The sequence below is a fragment of the Mus musculus genome, chromosome 16 (assembly GCF_000001635.26).
Source record: "Mus musculus strain C57BL/6J chromosome 16, GRCm38.p6 C57BL/6J".
Lineage (NCBI taxonomy): Eukaryota > Metazoa > Chordata > Mammalia > Rodentia > Muridae > Mus > Mus musculus.
In genome coordinates this window covers 90935167-90957709 of record NC_000082.6, presented here as the reverse complement: position 1 = coordinate 90957709, position 22543 = coordinate 90935167, and the positions used below count along the sequence as shown (strand labels likewise).

General features: G+C 42.4%; 1 protein-coding gene across 34 annotated transcripts in view; it reads left to right on the top strand.

The window, feature by feature from the left end:
* Positions 1 to 21618, top strand: part of Synj1 (synaptojanin 1) — a 77636-nt gene extending 56018 nt beyond the window's left edge. For 9 of the 34 annotated variants that reach the window (XM_030248902.1, XM_011246076.3, XM_011246075.3 and 6 more), the window contains 11 exons: positions 38 to 116; positions 2239 to 2401; positions 5701 to 5910; positions 7225 to 7359; positions 7973 to 8011; positions 9597 to 9644; positions 10657 to 10695; positions 10848 to 10918; positions 12803 to 12911; positions 13135 to 13355; positions 18676 to 21618. In XM_030248902.1, coding sequence (XP_030104762.1) covers positions 38 to 116; positions 2239 to 2401; positions 5701 to 5910; positions 7225 to 7359; positions 7973 to 8011; positions 9597 to 9644; positions 10657 to 10695; positions 10848 to 10918; positions 12803 to 12911; positions 13135 to 13355; positions 18676 to 19470 — 1909 coding nt within the window. In that variant the 3' untranslated portion in view covers positions 19471 to 21618. Of the gene's footprint in view, positions 1 to 37; positions 117 to 2238; positions 2402 to 5700; positions 5911 to 7224; positions 7360 to 7972; positions 8012 to 9596; positions 9645 to 10656; positions 10696 to 10847; positions 10919 to 12802; positions 12912 to 13134; positions 13356 to 17213; positions 17238 to 17986; positions 18079 to 18675 lie in introns of those variants that run through there. The other 25 variants (XM_017316840.2, XM_017316841.2, XM_017316839.2 and 22 more) reach the window with 16 other exon arrangements.
* Positions 21619 to 22543: the final 925 nt, after the last annotated feature.

The following is a 22543-nucleotide window of genomic DNA, read 5'->3' as shown; positions in this document are numbered from 1 at the left end:
TTATGTTCTTATTCACTGTTTTTTCTTTCTCTTAAAGATTTGTAGAAGATAAAATGTGGGTTACATTTTTGGAGGGAAGCTCTGCCTTGAATGCTCTGAGCCTAAATGGGAAAGAGGTAAGGTAGATTTAGTGATCCTAAACTGTTGGGCATGTCTCAAGATTGTAGCTTTACAGACAAGCAACTTGAATGCCTAGATGTGTTTTCAGTTAAGAAAAACTGAAGCCCGTGAACTGCGTAAGGGTTACTCAATATTTTTATTGACACTAGTGGTCTGCCTAACTTAAGATTATTTTACTTCCCCCTTAGAGATATTAACCATTGACAGAAAAGAAAAGAAAACATGTTCCCTGCCTAATTTGATCTCTATGATATTTAATGCAAAATATTATAAAATTTTCATTAAAAGTAGATATTCCAGCTTCTCTGCATTACTACCAAGTGGAGAGCATGTTTTATTTACAAGAGCACCGGGCGGGCGGAAGGAGCAGAAGGCCCTTCTCTTCCCGGGAGTTATTCATGAGTCACCAAGGGAAGGCTTTGGGGTCTGGGGTCCTTTTCTAGCATGGATACATCATGTCCTCAGAGAACAAACATTGTAGCAGTTTCAGATGTAACTACTGGGGATGTCACTAGTCTGTAATCTGAAACGTCACTGAGGGGAAACTTACACTGATGACCTGGTGTAGTTTTGTTTCTGTGAAATGTTGCATCTGCCAATTTTTATGAATCATATTTCTTTTTTAGTGAATCCTTCATTGCTAATTGTATGAATTCTAGGTTCCATTTGTCCAACAGTGAGCAACTCCTTCGGGCGTCTAACAGCCTCTGAACTTGTCATGTTATGTTTGCTTCCTTAATGAAGAATATTTGCATGTGTATATTGCCTGAGGTTTGTTTGTTTTTGAACATAGCACTAATATATTCATGTCAAAATGATAAAAAAAAGCCGAAATGTAACATAATACTTAGTTGGCCCTTTTGAAAGTTATACATTTGTAAAACTCTCATGTGTTGACTTTGTTAGAATCATTAATTTAATTCTAAGTTTTTCAGGTATTATCCCATTTATTAGCCCATTTCAGAGAAAAAAATATGAAGCAGCCTAGGCTGTATAGACACACACATACACACACATACACAGACACACACACAGACACACACACATATACACAGACACAGATTTTAAATGATATTTGCAAATATAAAAGATTTTTGTTGACTTAATGAACTGTGAAATGTATAGGCAAATGATGAATTAATTTCAGTCCCTGAGTCTGATAAAACAAGTAAGGGATTGAAGGACTCTGACTTTGAAGTTCAGTTGCTGTCAGACAGCCATGCTGTTTAAGTGAGTAGCTTTAAACTGCGGTGCCTTCAGGGAATCCAGAGAGCAATAATCCTTTGAGCTGGAATCTACCCACAGAATGGCCAGCTGTCCGCACGGTGCATTGGCCATACCTATGCAGATCATTTGTAAATATTCAAAAGCTTAGTCTTCCTCCCACTATGGAACTCTTCAAACAAAAGAGTTGAAACTGTGAGAAAGAGCTCGTAACCAAGAAGCTGGTCTCTTCTTGTGAGTGCTGTGGACTTTAAGTGAGAGTGTATCATCTTCATGGCCATGATGAAATAGTCTTCTTTAACAATGCATCTTTGAAGAATTTTTAAAAGTACAATGAGACACAGAATAACTTAGTTGTCACATGTTGGTTTATCGAATCGTCCTGAGATCTAAAAGTCATGTCAATGTAGAAGGAAAGCTAAGGCGTGCTTTACATGGTGCGGCCATTCCACTTCCACAACAGTTCATTCTTGTAGAAGATTCAAAATAATCTTCACACAACATTCTCCTGACATTTGAAATGCTAAAGGCCTGGCTTAGCACATACAGCATACAGTCGAGCAGCCCTCGGGACTGTTGTGCCAAGTGAGAGAGAGCCACACAGCACACGAGCGTGCTCAAGGCCTCTGCCTCTCCTGTGCTTGCTTCAGTGGAGGAACAGTTACCTAGCTTATGGATCCAAGCCAGAACTACATAGCACATTATCAGCGGTTTGCCTTTGGCCAGAGTGAAGGAATCCTAACTACTTCTATTTGGCATCATAAGCTCTTAAAGGCAGACTGTGAACAGCCTCCACGTGGAATTTTAATGTGTGTGCTGTAACATGAGCACCCTTCTTCCACCATAGTTTTCATGTTAATATATTTTCTGTGTCTTTTTTTTTATATCAACTAGCTATTAAATCGGACTATAACAATTACTTTAAAAAGTCCAGACTGGATCAAACATTTGGAAGAAGAGATGAGTTTAGAGAAAATCAGTGTCACGTTGCCCTCATCAGCAAGCTCCACCCTGCTTGGTGAAGACGCAGAGGTCGCAGCAGACTTTGACATGGAAGGTGTGTCTGTTGAGCAGGCTTGTCCTGCATGTTAGAGAAGGTTGTCCCAGCACTAAGGGTTTCTCTCTCTCTCCTTGAACACAGTGTTAATAGTGATTTGTTTTCTATAGTATAATGTTTATCTGATTACATTGTACCTGGTAATTTATGTGTTATTTTGTCATTAAATAGTAAATACAGTTGTGCAGTTTATATTGTATGAGCATGAATTGGTATTTTGAGTGTGCCAATTTGTGCCAAAATTATAGTTAAGTAGAAATTCCAATAAGTTCATAATTACTAAAAAAAGAAGATATGTTCCAAAGGAATTTAGAAAGAGTCCAAGTGGCTCATTTGGAACTGCGTGAAAAGGTAGCGACTTTGGGACAAATCGTGTGGGCATTGCTGTTTTCTTAAACATTATTTGAAAGTGTGTTTGCTTTCTAGTACTACATGTTATATGTGTGAGCATAGCTTTCATCAGGATTCAGCTCTGAGAAAGTGAGTGATTGATGTCTGTGAGGCCCTAGTTCTGTCACGAGCCTGTCCAAAACTGCATACCTGACTCTGCACTGCAAGAAAGTACATCTAAGTTAAAATCTTTTAGGATAATCACTAGCTTTTGTATTGGTCATTTACTTGATCCACAGATACGTACTCTGTGTGCCAGGTTGTGCTGGTTCCTTTTCTAGTTGTGACCGAATCCCCTACAGAAACAGGTTACAGAGAATATATTTATTTTGGCTCATGATTCTAAAGGTTCAGTCCTTGGTTGATTGGTCCATACCCTTGGAGAAGCACCATGGAGGCAGGAACAGATGGTAGAAGCTGGTCTACCGCAGAGACAAGCTCCTGCTGACCTCATTGCTCCAGCTAGGTCGTGCACCCTACTCGTTACTACTTTGTAATAATTCCATCGTCTTCTGCACCCATCAGGCACAGTGCACTCATCGTGTCAGAGTTGTCTTACCTAGTCACCTCAGGGTGCTCTCACAGACACGTCCAGAGATGGGCTCCAGTGATCTCCTACCTGTATAGGCCATCGAGTTGAGCCAAAATCAACCATCATAGAGGCTTGGCAGATGCTGCAGATTCTGTGAGCGCATCTTTGTTGGTTCCTTCTAGGACACATTGTTTTCTAGGTGTTTTCCACCTGGATGCAGGTGATCATAGTAAGGATGTCCGTGTAATAATGAGTAGTCGTGTGGTAGGCCATAGAAAGGGTTTCAATTTAAAAGAAAAATCGAGGCGCTGGAGAGATGGTTCACTGCTTAAGAGCACTGGCCAGGCGCTCTTGTAGAAGACCCAACATCCACATGGTGAATCTGTAGCTCCAGTGCCAGGGGCTCTGACACCCTCTTGTGGTCTCTTCAGTCACTACATTCATGTTACACATACATGCATGCAAACACTCATATACATAAAAAATAAAACTATTTTTAAAAGTCAAGGAAAGAGCAGCCAGCACTTAGGAGACAGAGGCAGGCAAATCTCTGTGAGTTTGAGGCCAGCCTTGTCTACAAAGTGAGTCGAGGGTTCACAGCCAGGGTTCTGTTATAGGGAAACCCTGTCATGCACACACACACACACACACACACACACACACACACACAGAGAGAGAGAGAGAGAGAGAGAGAGAGAGACAGAGACAGAGACAGAGACAGAGACAGGAAGAGAGGAGAAGAGAGAAGAAAAGAAAAGAAGAGAAGAGAGAAGAGAAGAAGAGAAGAAAGTATAACCAGAAAGGAATGGTCCATGATACCTCATACTTTAGAAAGATGAGGGAGAAGATAAGGACAGACACTTCTCTGATGTAGGAGCAGCGAGGGAGGCTGTTAGTGGCCTTTGTAAGAGTCATCTTGGTGGTGTGGGAAAGCCGACTGGTGCGATTTGCTGTGGGTGGAAGGTGAAGAATTGGGGTTACAGAACAGTTACTTTTCAGTGGGAGGAGCCTGAGAGAGCTGAGTGCTGCGGGAGGGGCTGGTGCAGAGGAGGCTAACACTGAGAGGGTTGGCAGGAGGAAGCGGAGTACTCGTGCGGGGCCCATGCATCCTACCTGTCATGGACGGCATCCGCTGTGTGGTGAGAATGCAGTTTGCAGGAGCTAATTGGTAGAGGCTCTATCCTGAGACTTCTGTCAGGTTTATGATTTCACATCATTAGCAGGAGTGGGACAATCCCACAGTTTCAGGGAACTTGAGATGCTTTGAAACAATATTGCTGGCAAAAAGGAATGAGAAGAATAACCAACTAGGAAGTCTTAGAATTTTCAGGCAACTTGGGGAACCCAGAGGAGGCTGAATTATAAACATTGTTGATGTAACTGTGAAGACTTGATGTGTTTTCCAGGACACTCACAGACAAGTGCAGAGATGTGAGGTGTGAGTGATGATTGAAAGGGTTTGTCAGGCACAGGCAACAGGAGAGCCATAGTGAACATCTGAAGCCAAACCCAGAGGAGACGACATTGGGCGGGGCTGAAGTGCAAGGGAGGAAGCCCTAGATCTGCTGAAGGGCTGAGAGAATGAAGTGTTGCAGGTTAGGACCCAGAGGCCGCACAGCTGAGGGGACGGTGTGCAGAGTGTGGAAGCAATCCTGTCGGTGAGGACAGTGCTGAGCTGTTCAGGTTGCCGTCCATGCTGTCCATAGGACTTGAGTGTGTGCAGAAAGGTGGTAAGGCCCACTTACTGTGGTGCTGTCTGCTTAGTCCTGAATGCCTTACTAGTTCACTCACTTGAAGGGCAGAGCGTGGAGATTTCTGAAGTAGGTGAGATAAAGGGTGTCTCATAGACTCCTAGTGACATAGCCTTATAAAAAGTAGGACTTGGAAGGAAGGCTAGTGTTGAAGGTTGTGAATGCTGTTGCATGGGGTGCCCTGACCCCACTCTCTAACCCTTAGGTAAGTGGAGACGAGACCTGATGGGAGAAATGGGTCTATATTGAGTGAAAAGTCTTGAAATAGAAGCCTTCTGGCTAAGGGTGTATGACTGCCCGGGACCTTGTTTGCTGTTAGGTTGGACCTGGGTTGGGCAGAGAGTAGAGGCAGTCACACAGAACACATGGACAAAGTTGGCTTCATAGCTGCTCAGCTAACAGAGCTTTCAGTCACGCAAGCTCCGGGTGTAGCTACAGCTGAAGGAATGGATCTTTAGACTCTAAGAGCATTTGTACTGACTCTGATTTTTATATTTACAAATATTTCTACAAGCCTTTATGCTTATTCCCTGTGTGGGCGATACCTTAGCAGTCTTAACTTGTCTTTAGCCCTGGAAGCCCTACTATAAAAAGGTAAAAGGTGCTGTCTTTGGTGGCCTTGCTAGGTGACGTCGATGACTACAGCGCTGAAGTAGAGGAGCTTCTTCCTCAGCATCTGCAGCCGTCCTCAAGTTCTGGCCTGGGCACTTCTCCAAGTTCTTCACCCCGGACCAGTCCCTGCCAGTCCCCCACAGTACCAGAGTACTCCGCCCCTTCTCTTCCCATCAGACCTAGCCGAGCACCGTCAAGAACTCCAGGACCTCCAAGTTCGCAGGGTGCGTGTTTTATTTGAAAATTTGGTGTGACTTTGTCTTGACGGTTTGTTTGAACGTTGGAGTACGGCTGTATCCTTGTTTGCTTTCTGTTGCTGTGATAAAAACACTGACTGCGATGGCTGGTCCTATGTCAGCTTGACACACAAACCTTAATTGAGAAAATGCCTCCATAAGATCCAGCTATCGGGACGTCTCATAATTAGTGATTGATGGGGGAGGTTCCAGCCCAGTGGTGCATCTCTGAGCTGATGGACCTGGTCTTCTATAAGAAAGCAGGCTGAGCAAGCAGGGACAGGAAGCCAGTTAGAAGCACCCTTCCATGGCCTCGGCATCAGCTCCTGCCTCCAGGTTCCTGCCCTGATTTCCTTTCATGATAAACAGGAATATGGAAGTGTAAGCCAGATAAGCTTTAATCCCTCCCCAACTTGCTTTTTTGGTCATGGTGTTTCATTTCACCAATAGAAACCCTAGCCCACTGACCAAAGCCAGCTTGGGGCGGGAAGGGCTTGTTTGGTTTACAGGTGATTAAGGGAAGCCAGACGCTCAGGGCAAGAATCTGGAGGCAGGAGCTGATACAGAGGCTTGCTCCCAGTGGCTAACTCAGTCTGCTTTCCTATTCCTCCTGGACCACCTGCCCAAGGGTAGTGCCACCCACAAGGTCTGACCCCATCAGTCATTCATCAAGGGACTTGGTCTGCAAGCCAGTCTGACATAGGAATTCCTCAGTTGAAGTTCTTTTCCCCCCAGTGACTCTTAACTTGTATCAAGTTGACACAAACTAACCAGCACAGGTTTTTTAGCTTTAGCCCAGGTACTGAGTGGCCTGTAACAGGAGTGGATTCCTGACAGTAACTCTACTCTCAGTGGAGAAGCTTCACAGCACTGCTGCCACGGGATGCCCTGTCTCAGTCCTGTTATGTGCTCAGTCGCGTCTGAGCTTTACAACGTGTGGTTTTCTACTCTGAGATAAGAACACTTGACTCGTTGGGCTTTTCCCCTCTCTTCCTGGCTGGCCGGCAAGTTATGTATGACTTAACTCAAACAGTACATTTTGTCCCTTAATAGTCCTCCTTAGTAAGTCAGCTCTCAACACCGCAGCCAAGTGAAGGTGCACAGGGCAGCAGCATGGTTCCCATGCTTCCAGAAGGGGCTTCTTTGGTGGACTGCTGCCATAGTCACCGAGAGTGTTTTATTCTTTCTGTAAGGCACAGACCTTTGAGAGGAGAGAGTTGGGTCAGTTCATCAGGCATGCACGTTCCGTCTCACTAGCGCCCTCCCGGTTGGCACCTGGTCTCACTTTACTCACTTTCTTAGGCTCTCCAGTTGACACTCAGCCAGCGGCCCAGAAGGATTCTTCCCAGACTCTAGAGCCCAAGAGACCACCCCCTCCCCGCCCAGTCGCTCCTCCGGCACGTCCTGCCCCACCACAGAGACCACCTCCACCTTCAGGTAACCAACTACTCTTAGATTGCCTGTTTAACTTAAAAATTTCCTCTACTTCATTTAAATGCATTGTGCATGTTTTCATCTGTATCCTCAGGATGTTGTGTGTGTGTTTGTGTGGTCATTATTGATACCTCTTGAACTTGTCTAAAAGGAGCTCTGAGGAGCAGCAGGACAGCATGTCTAGCGAGCAGGGTTTGTGAGCACGGCCAGCTGCCTCCTTGCCTTGCACAGGAGACACTTGTTTGGGTTTGGCTACTTTGATTGGTTGGGCATGTATGATGTTCTTGGGTAAATCTAAGTTTATTTTTTTTAATTCCTCATCTGTAGCTTTATAAAGACAATTAACAGTTATTAATTTCTGAAAAATGTATTTGAGAACTGAAGTACATACATGTTTTTAATATGTTTTATATACCTCTTTAAATATTCTCTTAGCTAAATGCAGTGTTCACTTCTTGTGAGCATATACATTGAATAACAGCTTTGTGTAATGTCTAGATATTTACACAATCATATATGATGTGTGCTTTCATGATTATTAGAGTAGATATTGACATTTCAACTCTTTATTTAATGTCATTCCCTTTCTGCTGCCTAATTTCTTATGAACTATAAGGGGCTAGGAGTCCTGCGCCTGCTAGAAAAGAATTTGGAGGTAACCATTTACATTTGCTATCCTGTGTGAATGCTGGCTTATTAATACTTTGGAGTTTGAACCATGTAACTGAGAGACAGTTTAAATCTGTTTGGTAAGCATCAAAATGTGTACATTTATACTCCATGCTAAAAGAGCTCCAAATGTCTACATTCCTGTTAACATATTAGAGCTTAGTTATTCCGTGAGTATAACTAATAAACTCTATCTTATTTTTCATTTTGAATAAATCAAATTCTTGCCTCATCTGTTTATGTAAGACTATAACATTTCTTCTTTTCAACGAGCTCATTTGTATTCACTATTGTCTGCTTTTATTTAAGCAGTAATTTGTTTGGTTAACATGAAAACTGGAAGTAGGGCTTTGCATGCACCCCTGTGCTCACCTGACACGGGCAAGGCCTGGAATCAGTCCCTGGCACTTACATCCAAAGGGTGAGCCGGCAGCTCAGTCTGAAGCCGACTCTCCAGGCTCTAACTTACTACACACGATAAGACTGAAGACAAGATGGAGCTTGTACCTTCCTTCAGAACCTGAGCAGCTGCAGCTAATGTTGCTAAAGGCCAGGCCAGGCAGAGGCTCTGGCTACCTGCCATTGCTGGTCCTGAGGTTCAGGCCAGTGATGGAACTAACACTGCTTATGAGATCTTGATGTGAGGATTTTGTAATAATAGCTAAATTATTTGAACAGTGTAGCTTCTATGAAATATTTCTTTCATCTATATGTTTATTTTTAGGGTGAATTCTGATGCTTTACTAGGAAAATAATCTGTAGAAAATAAATTTGGAAATGAACTTGTGAAAACTTGTATTATCAAACCAGTAGCTTATTTAGAAATATGTCCATTTTTAAATGTCTCTCTTCATAATTCCTCTACCACCGATCTTATTCTGCAGCCACTAATCATCTGAGACAGTAAGCTTAGAGATTCTTCAGAAACTAACTTTGAAGAGATTAGTGTCTTTTCATAAAAATTTAAGATGAAATTGAAACTTCATTTATAATTTTTTCCTTTTTGACTGTCAAATAACATATTTGTAGTCTAGACATAAGAATGAGACGAAGTCTTACATTAAACAATATTTTTGGTTCCTTCCTGCTGGTGATTTCAGATAGACAGAAAGCTGTGACTACTTCTGTTCTTAGATTTGAGGGAAGGGAGGGGTCAGTTTTGAGCTAAAGTCACTTTGTTGTTGTTGGTTTTTTTGTTTTGTTTTTGTCCCCCCCTGCCCCCGAGACAGGGTTTCTCTGTATAGCTCTGGCTGTCCTGGAGCTCACTTTGTAGACCAGGCTGGCCTTGAACTCAGAAATCCGCCTGTCTCTGCCTCCCGAGTGCTGGGATTAAAGGCATGCACCATCACCACCCGGCTTTTTGGGTTTTTTGTTTTGTTTTGTTTTTTGTTTGTTTATTTTTTTTGTTTAATTATTTACTTATTTTTCTAAAGTCACTTTGGTTAGATTGATAACTTGCAAGAGATTTAAAGCGATAAAAGACCCTTCATGCAAGAATAATTGTGTGCCTGACTTTCATCCTGTGCTCTGGGATCTGAACAATATATAGCTTTTGTTCTTTTTCTAAAAAGGTGTTGGAGCCCCTCCCAGTCCCGGGGTTGCTAGGAGAGAGATAGAAGGTAACAAGGTTTCTGCCTTATAGACATGGTTTTGTTGTGTCCGTCCTCCGGTGTTTAAAGGCACACTGAGTCCTACCAGAAGCCGCCTCTTTCTCCTTCCTTAAGCCTGTCCTCTTCTCTCCTGTCCTTCTGTGTTGTATGTGTAGTCTCCAGTGGTGGTTCCCTAGTGTCCCTGAGCTTGCTGTGCTGTTCATACCTAGTCCTGTGTACTCAGGCCTTGGAATTACTGATGAAAGAAAGAAAGAAGAATTCCTTCATTTTTATTCTTAAATAAGTCATATGTTTGACAATGTTCTGGTTAACCTGAAGCTTTATAAATTAGAGACTATGTGGTCCAAGAATCTAGTATTTATAGATTTTTCTAATAGAAGGTGCTTCTAAAGATTTTGGCATTGAGCTCGATGTTCTTAAAAGATCACTAAGACCACAACTATATGAGCTGTGCTATTTAATAGAGCCATTGTACTTGAATTTCTTCTCAAAATGGAAAGACTTAGATAATGCTTGATCATATCTTCTACTCTCATTGTCCTCAGAGTAATTCTCTCTTCGTCCATAGGCTATCTTCCTAATGAGTTTACACCATATTGTAACGCAGCTGTAAATATATGTCTATGCCTGTCTTCTGTCCTGATCCTACTAGTCTATTGTAGAAACCTGAAAGACCTCACCCTAAGATAGCTGTATCCACAGTCAGACCTCTGATGGGACAGGCTAAGCTCTTGGGAGCTGTGGCTCAGGAGCCATTTGTCTGCCAGGCTGTAAGGAGCAGCTGACCAGGTCTTCAAGGTTCATGGGCAGAGGTCTGTGAAGACCGTCACCTTAGCGTGACTCCCTTTGTCTCCCGTGCAGGTCTCTAATACTCCCGGCTCTGTCTTTACCCAGAGTGCGGTGCTCGTTTTGTTGCTGTCTCCTTTGTCTCTGTGGCAGTGAGCGGAGCAGTCAGGTGATGCTGTGCACTGTGGTTTTACTGTTTACTTAGGATTCATTCTTTTTCCTTTCTGCTTCAAAGCACCCAAAAGCCCTGGAACAGCACGGAAAGATAATATAGGTAAAAACACTTGAATATAGTTACTTCCCCTTAAAACTGGACCATGCAATAGACTGGGAATAGAAGTACATGGCTTCCTATTTCTTTTTACTTTTTTTAAAATTTTCTTTCTTATACTTAAATACACAATGCGATTGATGTCTTTGTTTCAGGGCGTAATCAGCCTTCCCCTCAAGCCGGACTTGCAGGCCCAGGACCCGCTGGATACGGTGCGGCTAGACCGGTAGGTAACACCTCGCCTGGGAGTTAAGAGGTGTGTGTCCTAGGTTCCAGTTTGCAGCTAGGCTGTCTGTTACCTTGGAGAGAATCAAAACAAACCTCCCAGGCGGCAGTGCCTCAGCTCTAGAGTAAGGGCTGGTCCTCGCTGAGCTATAGCTCCTAGACTTGCTAATGACTGCACTAACTGGTTTGGATAAAAATAAGGTATGGCTTTATTTATGGCTGCTAAATAAAGATCTTGGTGTCTTTCAAAAATATGAAGAGCTAATGTATTTGGGTAGCTGTTTTGTCATTTAAGCTGTTTAATCAGTGGAAATACTAACTTATCCTTTCAGCCAGGTGTGGTGGCACACAACTTTAATCCCAGCACTCAGGAGGCAGGGGCAAGTGGATCTCTCTGAGACTGAGGCCTGCATGGTCTATATAGTAAGTTTCTAGGACAGTCAGGACTATGTAGAGAGACCCTGTGTCACCCTATTCCCCCAAAAAATATTTTTAAGGACTTTAATTAGCATAAAATTGTAATAGAATACTTAAACTGTTTCTAAAGATACTAAAAATAAGAAGGGAGAGATGGCATGCAAGATTCTTTTCAATACTTTATAAACCTATGGCTTTCTGTGTGTTTATCATATGTTCTATTATGTATATGTGTGTGTTTATGTGTAGATGTATAATTTTATTCATTATTCCCTCAAATTCCTCTGAGCTATGACATAGAGATGGCTCAGTGGGTAAAGAGCCTGCCGTGCAAGCCTGAGGGTCATGTTGTACCCTCGCGTAACCCACACCATGATGGGAGGAGAGACCCAACAGTTTCCTGTGATGTCACACATGTGCCGTGCTTGAATGCCTGTGCACACACACAAATAACATCTTTTTAAAAAGTGTAACTTACAGCATTACAGTAGAAACTACATCTGAATATCTCTTTACTTAACAAACCGAAGGTCCTTTTCTACATGTAATTCTATTCTTTACATTAAAATGTCTATAGAACATACCTCAAGATAATTGTCACTTTCTCCAGTTCACACAGAGGGACGTCTGCTTATACTGACTCTACTGCCACACTGCCCCCTGCACCTTGATAGTGTAGGGATAAGGAAGGGAAGTTGGGATTTTTGTGTGGTTGAAGGTTGTCTTACATCTATATCTCAGCATTTAGGTGGCTGAGGCTGGGCAACTGCTGTTGTGAGTCCAAGGCTACCCTGGTCTACATAGTGAATTCCAGAGTAGCCTAGGATCACAGTGAGATCCTTAAAACACACAGACCCAAACCAAAAATCTATACTAATTTCAACTTTAAATAAGTATCTGGGCTTAGAGCCTTCAACCAAACATAGGAGAATAAAAAACATTGTTCACCAGTGTGTCTTCTGGCTTATTTAGTTTAGAATATTTAGTTAGATATTTAAGAATGTTATTTCATGTTTAAAACAATGCGGAATAGGTTAATTCTGTAGTCACCCAGTATGTTAGGTCTATCTCCATCATTTATGCTCTCGGAGCGTCCCATCTCTTCCTTAAGGTAGCACACTCATGGCCAGGTCCCTCACCTGCAGCTAGCCAGGCATGAGTTTACATCCTAATACTATGTCCTCTGTATGCATGACTTCCCCCTAATTTAAAATGAAGATGACAAAGTCATATATGAATTTTTTTGAAGGTTAGATAAAAATGTCTGTATCATACTTACAAGTGCCTGGTACACAGAACACTGTCAAAAATAAAAAGGAAAGAATCATTGTTTGGCTACAAGTCAAGAACAGCAAATGCTAATGGCAGGAAATTATACCAGAGAGTCAGCGAGCCATGGAAGCATGTATTCTCACAGACCCCAACTGCTGAAAATGGTCTAATGTCACTAATATGTTTGTATCTGTAGACAATTCCAGCTCGTGCTGGAGTGATCAGCGCCCCTCAGAGCCAGGCTCGGGTATGTGCTGGAAGGCCGACTCCTGACAGCCAAAGCAAGCCCTCGGAGACATTGAAAGGTAGGCACTTCGGGCCCTCGTGGTTCTGTGCTTCTCCTTTTACTCTTTCTCCACCTTCCATAAAACCTAATTTATTCAAATGGCAGTCTTCTCTCTTGGACCCCTAGAATTGAGGCTGTTTGCCATGGGAAAGGGCAACAACTAGAATAGCTCTGCCCATTAACAAGAGAGCAACCACGATGTTTAGAGCACAGCTAATGTGTGACAATCCTTGGTGTTTTAGGTCCTGCTGTCCTTCCAGAACCACTGAAGCCTCAGGCTGCATTTCCTCAGCAGCCTTCTCTGCCCACACCTGCTCAAAAGTTACAGGACCCGCTTGTCCCCATAGCAGCACCTACTATGCCTCCCTCTGGCCCCCAACCAAATTTGGAAACCCCCCCACAGCCCCCACCTCGGAGCAGGTCATCTCAAAGCTTGCCTTCAGACTCCTCACCACAGCTGCAGGTAAGTGTCTCTGATGTGCACGCTGCAGCCCAGCAGTGTGGAGCACACTTATCTTAATGACCAGCATTTATTTTTGCCTCTTGAAAGTAATAGCATCTTGAGAGGACTTTGGTATCCTTTGATGCCTTAAATGATTACGTGCTATTGACTATTCAAGGATTTTAACAGTATGTTTGTTTGTTTGTTTGTTTGTTTGTTTATATGCGTTGCTTAAGTAAGAAAATCTCAGAGAGCAGCAGGAGGGGTTAGGAGGTAATCTCAGGTTAGGAGGCGGAGGTAGGAGAATCACAAGTTCAAGGCCATCTTGGCCCTCATAGTAAGTTCCAGGCTAGCTAGAGGTAAAAGCCAAACAGTTCTCAGTTCCCCTGATACTAGGGCAGGGTTCTTTAGGAAGTCCAAGTACTTCTTCATGGTAATTTGTAACATTTTAAATACATTGTTTGCTTTAGGCAGTCAGGTATTTAGATGACCGATAATATTGGAGTCTCTCTCTCATTATTGCTGAGGTGATGAGTTAGTTTGAGAGAGAGAGAGGCAAATCAAGATGAGCTTCATGTTTAGACGCTGGCATGATGGCTCATTTCCTGCAGCGTGAGGCTTCAGTGCCTCCTGATGTGAGCAGCGCTTCTTATCCCTGTTGAGCTGGCACTGACTGGGTCCTGAGGTTGCAGTCGTTACAGGAGTAGCTTAGAAGGTTTGGGCTTTAAGCAGAAAGCTCATTCACTCATACTCACTCATTCACTCCCACAAAAACCACAGAAGAGCACATCCGCACATCAGTGTCTCCTAGGAAATTGTTCCATGGCCCTGGCATGCTGAAGTCATGGCAGTCCTGCTGTCTCGTATCTGCAGCACTACTGTGTGTTAGGTTGTTGTGATAACTACTATGATTACTACATGTAAGCTATTCTGTATTTATATTCTGTCTTAGTTTTGTTGTGTTCATTTAACTAAAGTTGATAAATTTAATAAGTACATTTTGCTGGCTCACAAGTTCTTTACTTGAAAATGCCATCAAAGCCAAATCAATGTGTAAAGTTTTAGAAGGCCATGATTTAATCTGAAATATTGTGTATTGGCCTTTGAACATGGTTTATGAGTAATAATTTGTATTTTTACACCTATACGGCCATATCAACCTAGTTGGCAAACTATTTCACACATATCTGTTGCAAAGCAAACACTAAATAGAGTAGCTTAGACTCAAAAGCCATTAGCATTGGCACTCGCCTAGGCTATTGCTTACGTCGTGAAAGCTAAAGTAAACAGTAGAAAAAAAGTCAAATGCTCTCAGAGGATGAAAACCAAAGGTTACTTTGGTGTAGGTTATAGTAGTAGTGCTAAAGATAGCTTATAGAAACCTGCGAAGAGAAAACGTGTACTACTCGTCCCTCTTCTCCAACAGTGACGAGCTAGTCAATGTGAATACTGTCAACACTACTTTAAGGCACCGCTTCAGAATAGAAGCGGCCACAGCTCCACCCTCTGTAATGGCGATTAGTCTCCACAGACCAATATGAAAGCAGAACAGGGCTCTGCCATGAAACACTTCAGCAAGAGCAAATGGCAAATGACTAGAAACAACTAGAGGCTTGGGAAGGAGCCTTCTGTGGCACGGTACAGAAGTCAGACCATGTAGATGATAAGCAACCATTTTCTCAGACCCTTTCCTTTGTTTGGAATCTTTGTTTCTCACTAAAGTGAGGTTGGTGAGACTTACAGGTGGCATGGTGGACTGTTTTGGACAGCCCCCCCCCTTTTTGAGTGTGTATTCATGATACTGTTGTACCTTCAGATGTTGTTCCACAGGAACCATCTGCCTAGAGTCTTTGAGTCAGAGTCTTTTCAGGGAGCAAGGGCACGCTGAGGAGCTGTGTCTGCCTACACTGAGCTGCGGGGATGGCCTGAGCTGAGATTACAGCACTAGGCCCAGTTTTTTTGCATGGGTCCTGGGAATTGAATCCTGGTTCTTTTGCTTTCTCTTGCTTACATGGCAAACACTTTACTGAGCTGAGCCATTCCCCCAGCCCTGAATGAATCTTGCTACAGTCTACTTACCAAAACTGACAGAGACCTGCTCTGAGTTCTAGTTCTCCTTACCTGAGCCATCCATATTTGACACTCTGCCTTCCCAGGTCTTGTTTATGTGCCGACTGGGATGTAGGGGCATATTGGCTAGTGTCCTCTGAGGAGGAGTGTGGTGCCGAGTGGGGCAGGAAGGAAGCACTCCTGCCGTTCTCTACCTTTTGAATTTGGAATCATAAGAGTAATCATGCTGTTTTAAAAAATGGTACAAATTTGAAAATTTCTCCTAAGAAGCTGCAAGTTTAATAGTGAGACTTTTCTATACATTGAGTATGCATAAAATGTATTCACGTACATACCACTGGTGAGAATTTTAATTGTGACAAGTTAGTATTTTATTATTATTTTTGAGTTATTTGTTTTTTGTTCAGTGTTGTAATGCTTCAGAATTGAATTTTTGGTAATTTCCTAAGTATTAATCCAGGCCCACCTCTATGGTGTATCTAAAGCATAGAGACACGTGAGCTAGCTTTACTCTGTCACCTACTGCTCTTTAGCTCCAGATGTGCTCTATGTCCTTTACATGTCATAACAGCGGCTCGCTGGTCTGACTTCTAATATCTTATCATCTCACTGTGAGCTAAAATCTAGAAAGAGGGGAACGAAACAGACCGCACAGTGACAGACCTGCACAGGACACCATAGGAGAGCTGAGAGCAAGGGAAGGACCCAGCAGAAGTCCGCATTCAAGGTTTACTTCAAAGCATCACACTAGTGCTTATCAGTGGCAGGACACTGGCCACATCACATCCTTGGTTATCAAGACAGTGGAGGCTGAAGCCACAGAGCATCACATTACTGTTGTGTGTCAGTGGTAGGGCATAACCTGGGTCATCCCGATGCTAAGGTGTGCCGCGTGTCTCTAAAGCCGTCAAGGTTTGTCTACTGCTTACACATTTCACTGTTTACACAGGAGCGTCAGTGCTAGAAGCTCCCGTTTCTTAAGAACACCACATTGTTTTAAATACAGTGAAATTATTGAAAGATTATAGCTTAATATTTAAACACCAAAAATTAGTTTCTACCTAGTTTTACTTTCCAACTAATAAACAGTAAGGGAATTACTTTTCTAAATCCTTGAGAAAATGTGAGTAGCATAGAGCAAGCCTGGACCCTGACGTCTGTAACAGCGAAGGTGAGGTTGTGCTTCTGCAAAGGGGATACCTAAGTACATTTCCCTAGCCTTCCGGGCCTGAGATGCGGAATGACAAACCTGGCTAGTCATCAGCCTAAACACTGCTAAAGCACACGTCCTAAGGCCACACTGCTAAAGCACACGCCCTAAGGCCACACTGCTAAAGCACACGTCCTAAGGCCACACTGCTAAAGCACACGTCCTAAGGTTACACTGCTAAAGCACACGTCCTAAGGCCACACTGCTAAAGCACACGCCCTAAGGTTACACTGCTAAAGCACACGTCCTAAGGCCACACTGCTAAAGCACACGCCCTAAGGCCACACTGCTAAAGCACACGTCCTAAGGCCACACTGCTAAAGCACACGTCCTAAGGTTACACTGCTAAAGCACACGTCCTAAGGCCACACTGCTAAAGCACACGTCCTAAGGCCACACTGCTAAAGCACACGTCCTAAGGTTACAAGGAGACCAGAACTGCATTCTAACTGATGGTATCACCTGCAAGTATGACTGCTCTTGAGCCCCACCTGTGACCTAGGGCCACCACCTTTCTGAGGACTGATTTGTTGGGGCTGCGGCTTGGTCTGGAAATGTCCTAACTCTTTCCTTTGATGTCTGTGTTCCTTTTCTCGAAGCAGGAGCAACCAACAGGGTAACAGGTACCTGACTCTCTCTCTATCAGCCTTCCATCCGTGTGCTTCCACCCATCTCCCTGTGCATTAGATGTATGAGTCTTCGCTCCATACATCTAAAGCCTCGCCCGTTTAAATCTACTCGTCCTCATTAATACCTTCTAGTATCATATTGTAAGCTCATATTCGCTTTTTTTCTTAGTACTTTGGGTTTTTAGGAATCATATTAGTTCTTGCTAATGCCTTTCCATTTTTTTGCTTTGTTTCCTATGAAAATTAACAAAACTAAAAAGTATAATTCCAAAAACACCAACCATTTTTATATATGACATAACTACTACATAAATGGGAAAACCCAATTGTTTTTTCCTTAAGTTTCTTTTGGGAAATTTTTTTTTCAGATAATTTTAGAAGGCAGATTCTTTTTGGTAATTTAATTAAAATGAATAATACTTAGAAAGCCTTCCAGTGCCTTCTCTGTAGAAGGCACTGCTGATGAGAAAGCACTGCTGATGCCATCACAAGTCTCCAAGTCTTACGTAGATCTAAGTTATTCTAAGGTGAGGGTTGGTAATGTAGGCCTCACTGTAATTGGTAGTCTGATTTCAGCTGAGCCTTGTTCAGGCCAGCGACTATCCTCCATTAACCAGCTTTATAGTCAACAAAGGGATTTAGGAAGAAGTGCAAAATTTTTATGGCCATGAAGTGAACTCTGAAAATTCCTCCCATGGCCAGTGTATTCAGAGTCTCCTCATTTATTTTTTTTTTTTTTTTAGAATCAGTGCTCATAGAAAAATGAAATGTCCCCTTCCATTTTAAATCATCATTGGAATGAGTTATCTGTCTTGCCTGACAGGGTGAGCAAGGTCAGTTAAAGAAGCTTATGTTATTCAGTGAGTAAGCTACAAAGGCAAACTGTCATTAAAAACTGAAAGAAAGCTTTGAAAATTCACTGCCAAATACAAAAAGGGAAAGTTCCCATTTATAGCTTTGAATTTATGAATATATTAATAAGTTATCTTTTATTCATAAAATTGAATTTCTATAGGGAATTTAGATGAAACATATTTTCATAGATGGGTATTGGAAGTTTATTATGCATATTTAGTAAATGCTCTTATATGTTTCTTAAGTTTTTGTTAAACTTTAAAAGAACAGAGCATGAGCAAATTCATCATTTTGTATAATTCTTTTTTACCATTTCAAAAATCGAATGGAAGAAATTATTCCATCACATTTCTTTGAGATTTAACAACCATGGATTTATCTAGTTATGAATTCTTAACATAATTTTACTGATTTTACCCTATTTATTAAACCACCAAAGCAAAAATTCTATATAGGTACTTTTTAGTTTTTAAATTTGTATAATTGCTCAAAAAAAAGGAGAAGTAATAAAATTAGGAAGAGAAGGGAGTAGTAATAAATTTTAAAAATTGATCATTCAGTGTTTATTCTTTTCCAGGTAAAAATAAATGGCATTTCTGGTGTCAAACAAGAGCCAACATTGAAGAGTGACCCATTTGAAGATCTCTCACTTAGTGTGCTTGCTGTATCAAAGGCTCAGCCTTCTGTTCAGATTTCACCTGTTCTAACCCCAGACCCAAAGATGTTGATTCAGTTGCCTTCTGCATCGCAAAGTCAAGTTAACCCTTTGAGTTCTGTAAGTTGCATGCCAACCAGGCCTCCAGGTCCAGAGGAAAGCAAGTCACAGGAGAGTATGGGCAGTTCTGCAAACCCGTTTCCCAGCCTGCCCTGCCGGAACCCTTTTACAGACAGGACTGCTGCCCCTGGAAACCCATTTAGAGTTCAGTCCCAAGAATCAGAGGCAACTTCTTGGCTCTCCAAAGAAGAGCCTGTTCCCAACAGTCCCTTCCCTCCTCTCATGCCTCTCAGTCATGACACGAGCAAGGCTTCAAGTTCGCTTGGTGGCTTTGAGGACAATTTTGATCTGCAGAGCCAGTCTACAGTAAAAACAAGCAACCCCAAAGGATGGGTAACCTTTGACGAAGACGACAACTTTCCTACAACAGGAAAGTCAAAGTCAGTTTGTCCAGACTTAGTGGGTAACGCGCCAGCTTCATTTGATGATGACTGGAGTAAAGGTGCGAGCGTTTCTTTCTGTGTGTTGCCAGCCAGAAGGCCACCACCACCACCACCTCCTGTCCCTCTGCTACCACCTGGCACAACCTCATCTGCAGGACCTAGCACAACCCTGCCATCTAAGGCACCTTCCACATTGGACTTCACGGAAAGATAATTAAGTAGGGAGGGCGGGAGTTTCTCCTCGTGTGTTTGGCTGTTTGTTTCTGTTTTGTCAGGGTGGATCCAAGAGAATGGGGCATTAGTCAGTCATGTGCAATAAATGATCAGTAAGAGCACTGATATTTATATAAAATACCACTGGAGGATGTGGAGAAAGCTGGAATTTGTGTATATCAGAAATAACAAAGACATCCTCTTATTAACTGGAGTTCTACTTTTTCTCTTCAGATGAATAGAATAGAGCAGGAACTATTTTTAAAAGTGCTTAAAACTACTCTAGAAAATAGTCCTTATTCGCATAGTCACATAAAAATCACGTAAAGCCCACACAACTGCAGCTGACAGGACTGCAGCCCATTGTGCTGTTGAGGATTGGTAGTCATGGATACTTACCAAAGAGCTTCCAGAGTTCTGGTGAGATTGTTGTGAAAGGCATCACTTTAGTCAAAAGGTCTGTGTATGTGTACACTATGAGTATATGTCTGTATTTATGCACACAAACATGTATACATCCACATACTTATAAAACTTGATATAATTCAGATCAAATTTTACCTAACAGTTCTGACAATGTCCTTTTTTCAATATCTGTCAAGAAGATGGCCGCCACCGGCTGTGCTTTCTATATTTTGACTGATTGTGCATCCTGGAGTAGAATAATCCCTTTAGAGAACTGCCATTTCCTATTATTCTCTACCCCAGCCCTTCAGAGTCACCCTCATTACCTTCCTCCTCTGTACCTCTATGATGCCTTTCTCTGGGCATTTACAGTTGGCCGTCTGGACGTGGTCGGTCACGTGGACAGATAGAAGAGTGGGCGCACACCACCAGCTTCACGGAGGAACATTGTCCGTGTGCTCTTTTCTCTGCGTGGCCCTTTGCCCTTCCATACCTTTCTGTTTGCCAGTTGCCTGGAGCTCTGCTTTCAGCTGTTGAGTGGTCTGAATTAGGAACATGTCCAGTGTATGTTCTCCCATGTAAGAGGCTACATAGCACATCCATGATGCTGCTTTAAGGCTTTAGAGGCTATACCTCAAATTAGCTGTGGATTTTGTCTCCTGCACTGCCAGTATGCAACTGATCTTACGTTTATTAATTTTGTGGGAAAAAATACATGGAATTTTTACAAAAAAACAAAAACAAAAAACAAACAAACAAAAAAAAAACAAAACAACAAAAACATAGTATTTTGATATCATTAGTTAAGCCAGTCAGAAAACTCCCTAAGCTATTGTTTGGTCAGTTGGTTGTCAGTCAGCTGAAGTTAAAACATCCTTACCCATTAAGACTTAATGTTCTCTTTATATAAAAAGAGAGTTATGTGCTTACACCCACGTTCCTACATCTACCTACCTGAACCTTTAAAGATGTGTATTGTAAGATTAGAAAGGACGTATGGCTGCCCTCACCTCCGTGTAAAAGCACAGCAGGCTGCATCGCACTTCTCTCCTAGAGCAGATCTGTTAGGACAGAGCACCTTTGCAAATGCTCAGTGTTATCACAATCCTGTGTTTATAGAAGTAACTCTGCTGCAGCCATCACTCGCTGTTAGCAATAACTCTTGTGAGTTTTAGATCGTGCTTGTTGGGGTTCTAATCATTTCAACAGTAGTAGCTTTTAAACTGCAGTATTACTAGAGCAGTGTGCTTCAAAATGTGAATTAACTTGTTGAGATTGTGGCTGTAACATCTGTGTGAGTAGTGTGTATGGTATCCACTCCCCATTAGCAAGCTAATCCACTTTAGAAAACTGAAGCAGTGTGGATCGCAGCCCTGAGCAGTGACTCCCTCAGGTGTGAACCACTGTAATGTCTGCAGAGCAATAGCTCTGCCTTGTCAGGAAGTCTGGTAGCTGCTGAAACGCACAAAGCAAGTTAAAGTTTGCTACAAAGAACTCGACATCGTGTGTATTTGCCAGGTCTGGTCAAAGCAGAAAACAGACACTAAGAATCTCTGTGAGTCTCTGTTCTCTCTAGTAGATTGCTGTTTATATGTATGTAAGAGGTTTATCGCTTATGTGGCATACAGTATTTATAACTATATACTTTATAGAAGTACAGTATTAAAGTTGCTGGTATACATTCTGTACATATCTTGTGAGATGTGCTGTCATATGAAATAAATATGTCTTTATCACCAGCTGACTTCTTTACTCAAAAGGGAAGAGGTTTTTTTTTCTCTCTATGCATGTGTGCACTCCCACATTCGTGTGTGTGTGTGTGTGTGTGTGTGTGCACATAATACATGCAGGGAATAAGAGGTAGTTTATTCTGAAGCCAAATTTGAATGAATGACCATGACAGATTTGGGTTACCCCAAATTCCATGTTCACAAAGTTTTGTAGCTCTCTAAGACAAAGTCGTAAGTCATGGCAAGTTTAAAATACATTGGTGGAAATGCCAGAGAGGCATATACAGTAAGACGAAGTTTTTCTTTAGTTACCAGATGCTATTTGACGATATTCTTAACTTTTGGGTTAGTGAAAGCTACGTTTATAGATTTCAGAGCCTATATGCAAGTTATTTCTGACCCATAGGAGGGCAATGGACGTCTGTTCTAGGAGCTATAGCTAACAGAGACAAGGTAATCAGTCTGGACCCGCAGATTCACAGCCTCTCCACATCACTGCTGTTTTTATTACACAGCTTCTTTCCAGGAATTTCCATTGGCAAGTAAAAAATTTAATGTGCCATCACCACAAACAAACAAAAAACCCTCACCATTTAGCGAAACTATGAGTTTGAGATCATTTCAAAGCACAGGTTAATTTTCTTTGCTAATTTTCTTTACTCCTCTATTTGATTTTCTTCCATCCATTTGTTTTCTCTTTATAACACTAAAATGGGATCCTCAGCTGTGTCTGAGCGCCCTGGAAGAACAGCGCTGCGCCCGCTTGCCCTATCTGAGATTGTGGGGGACCGAGACTCCATGGGACGGGCGATAGACAGCTGTGGAACTAAATGAGCTCTGCACAGCAGCAGCGCTCCCCACTTTTTGACCGGAGACCCAAAGCAGAAGGCATTTCCGGAAGCGATCCGTGCCTGCGCGAAACCAGTCTGAGTTTGGCGG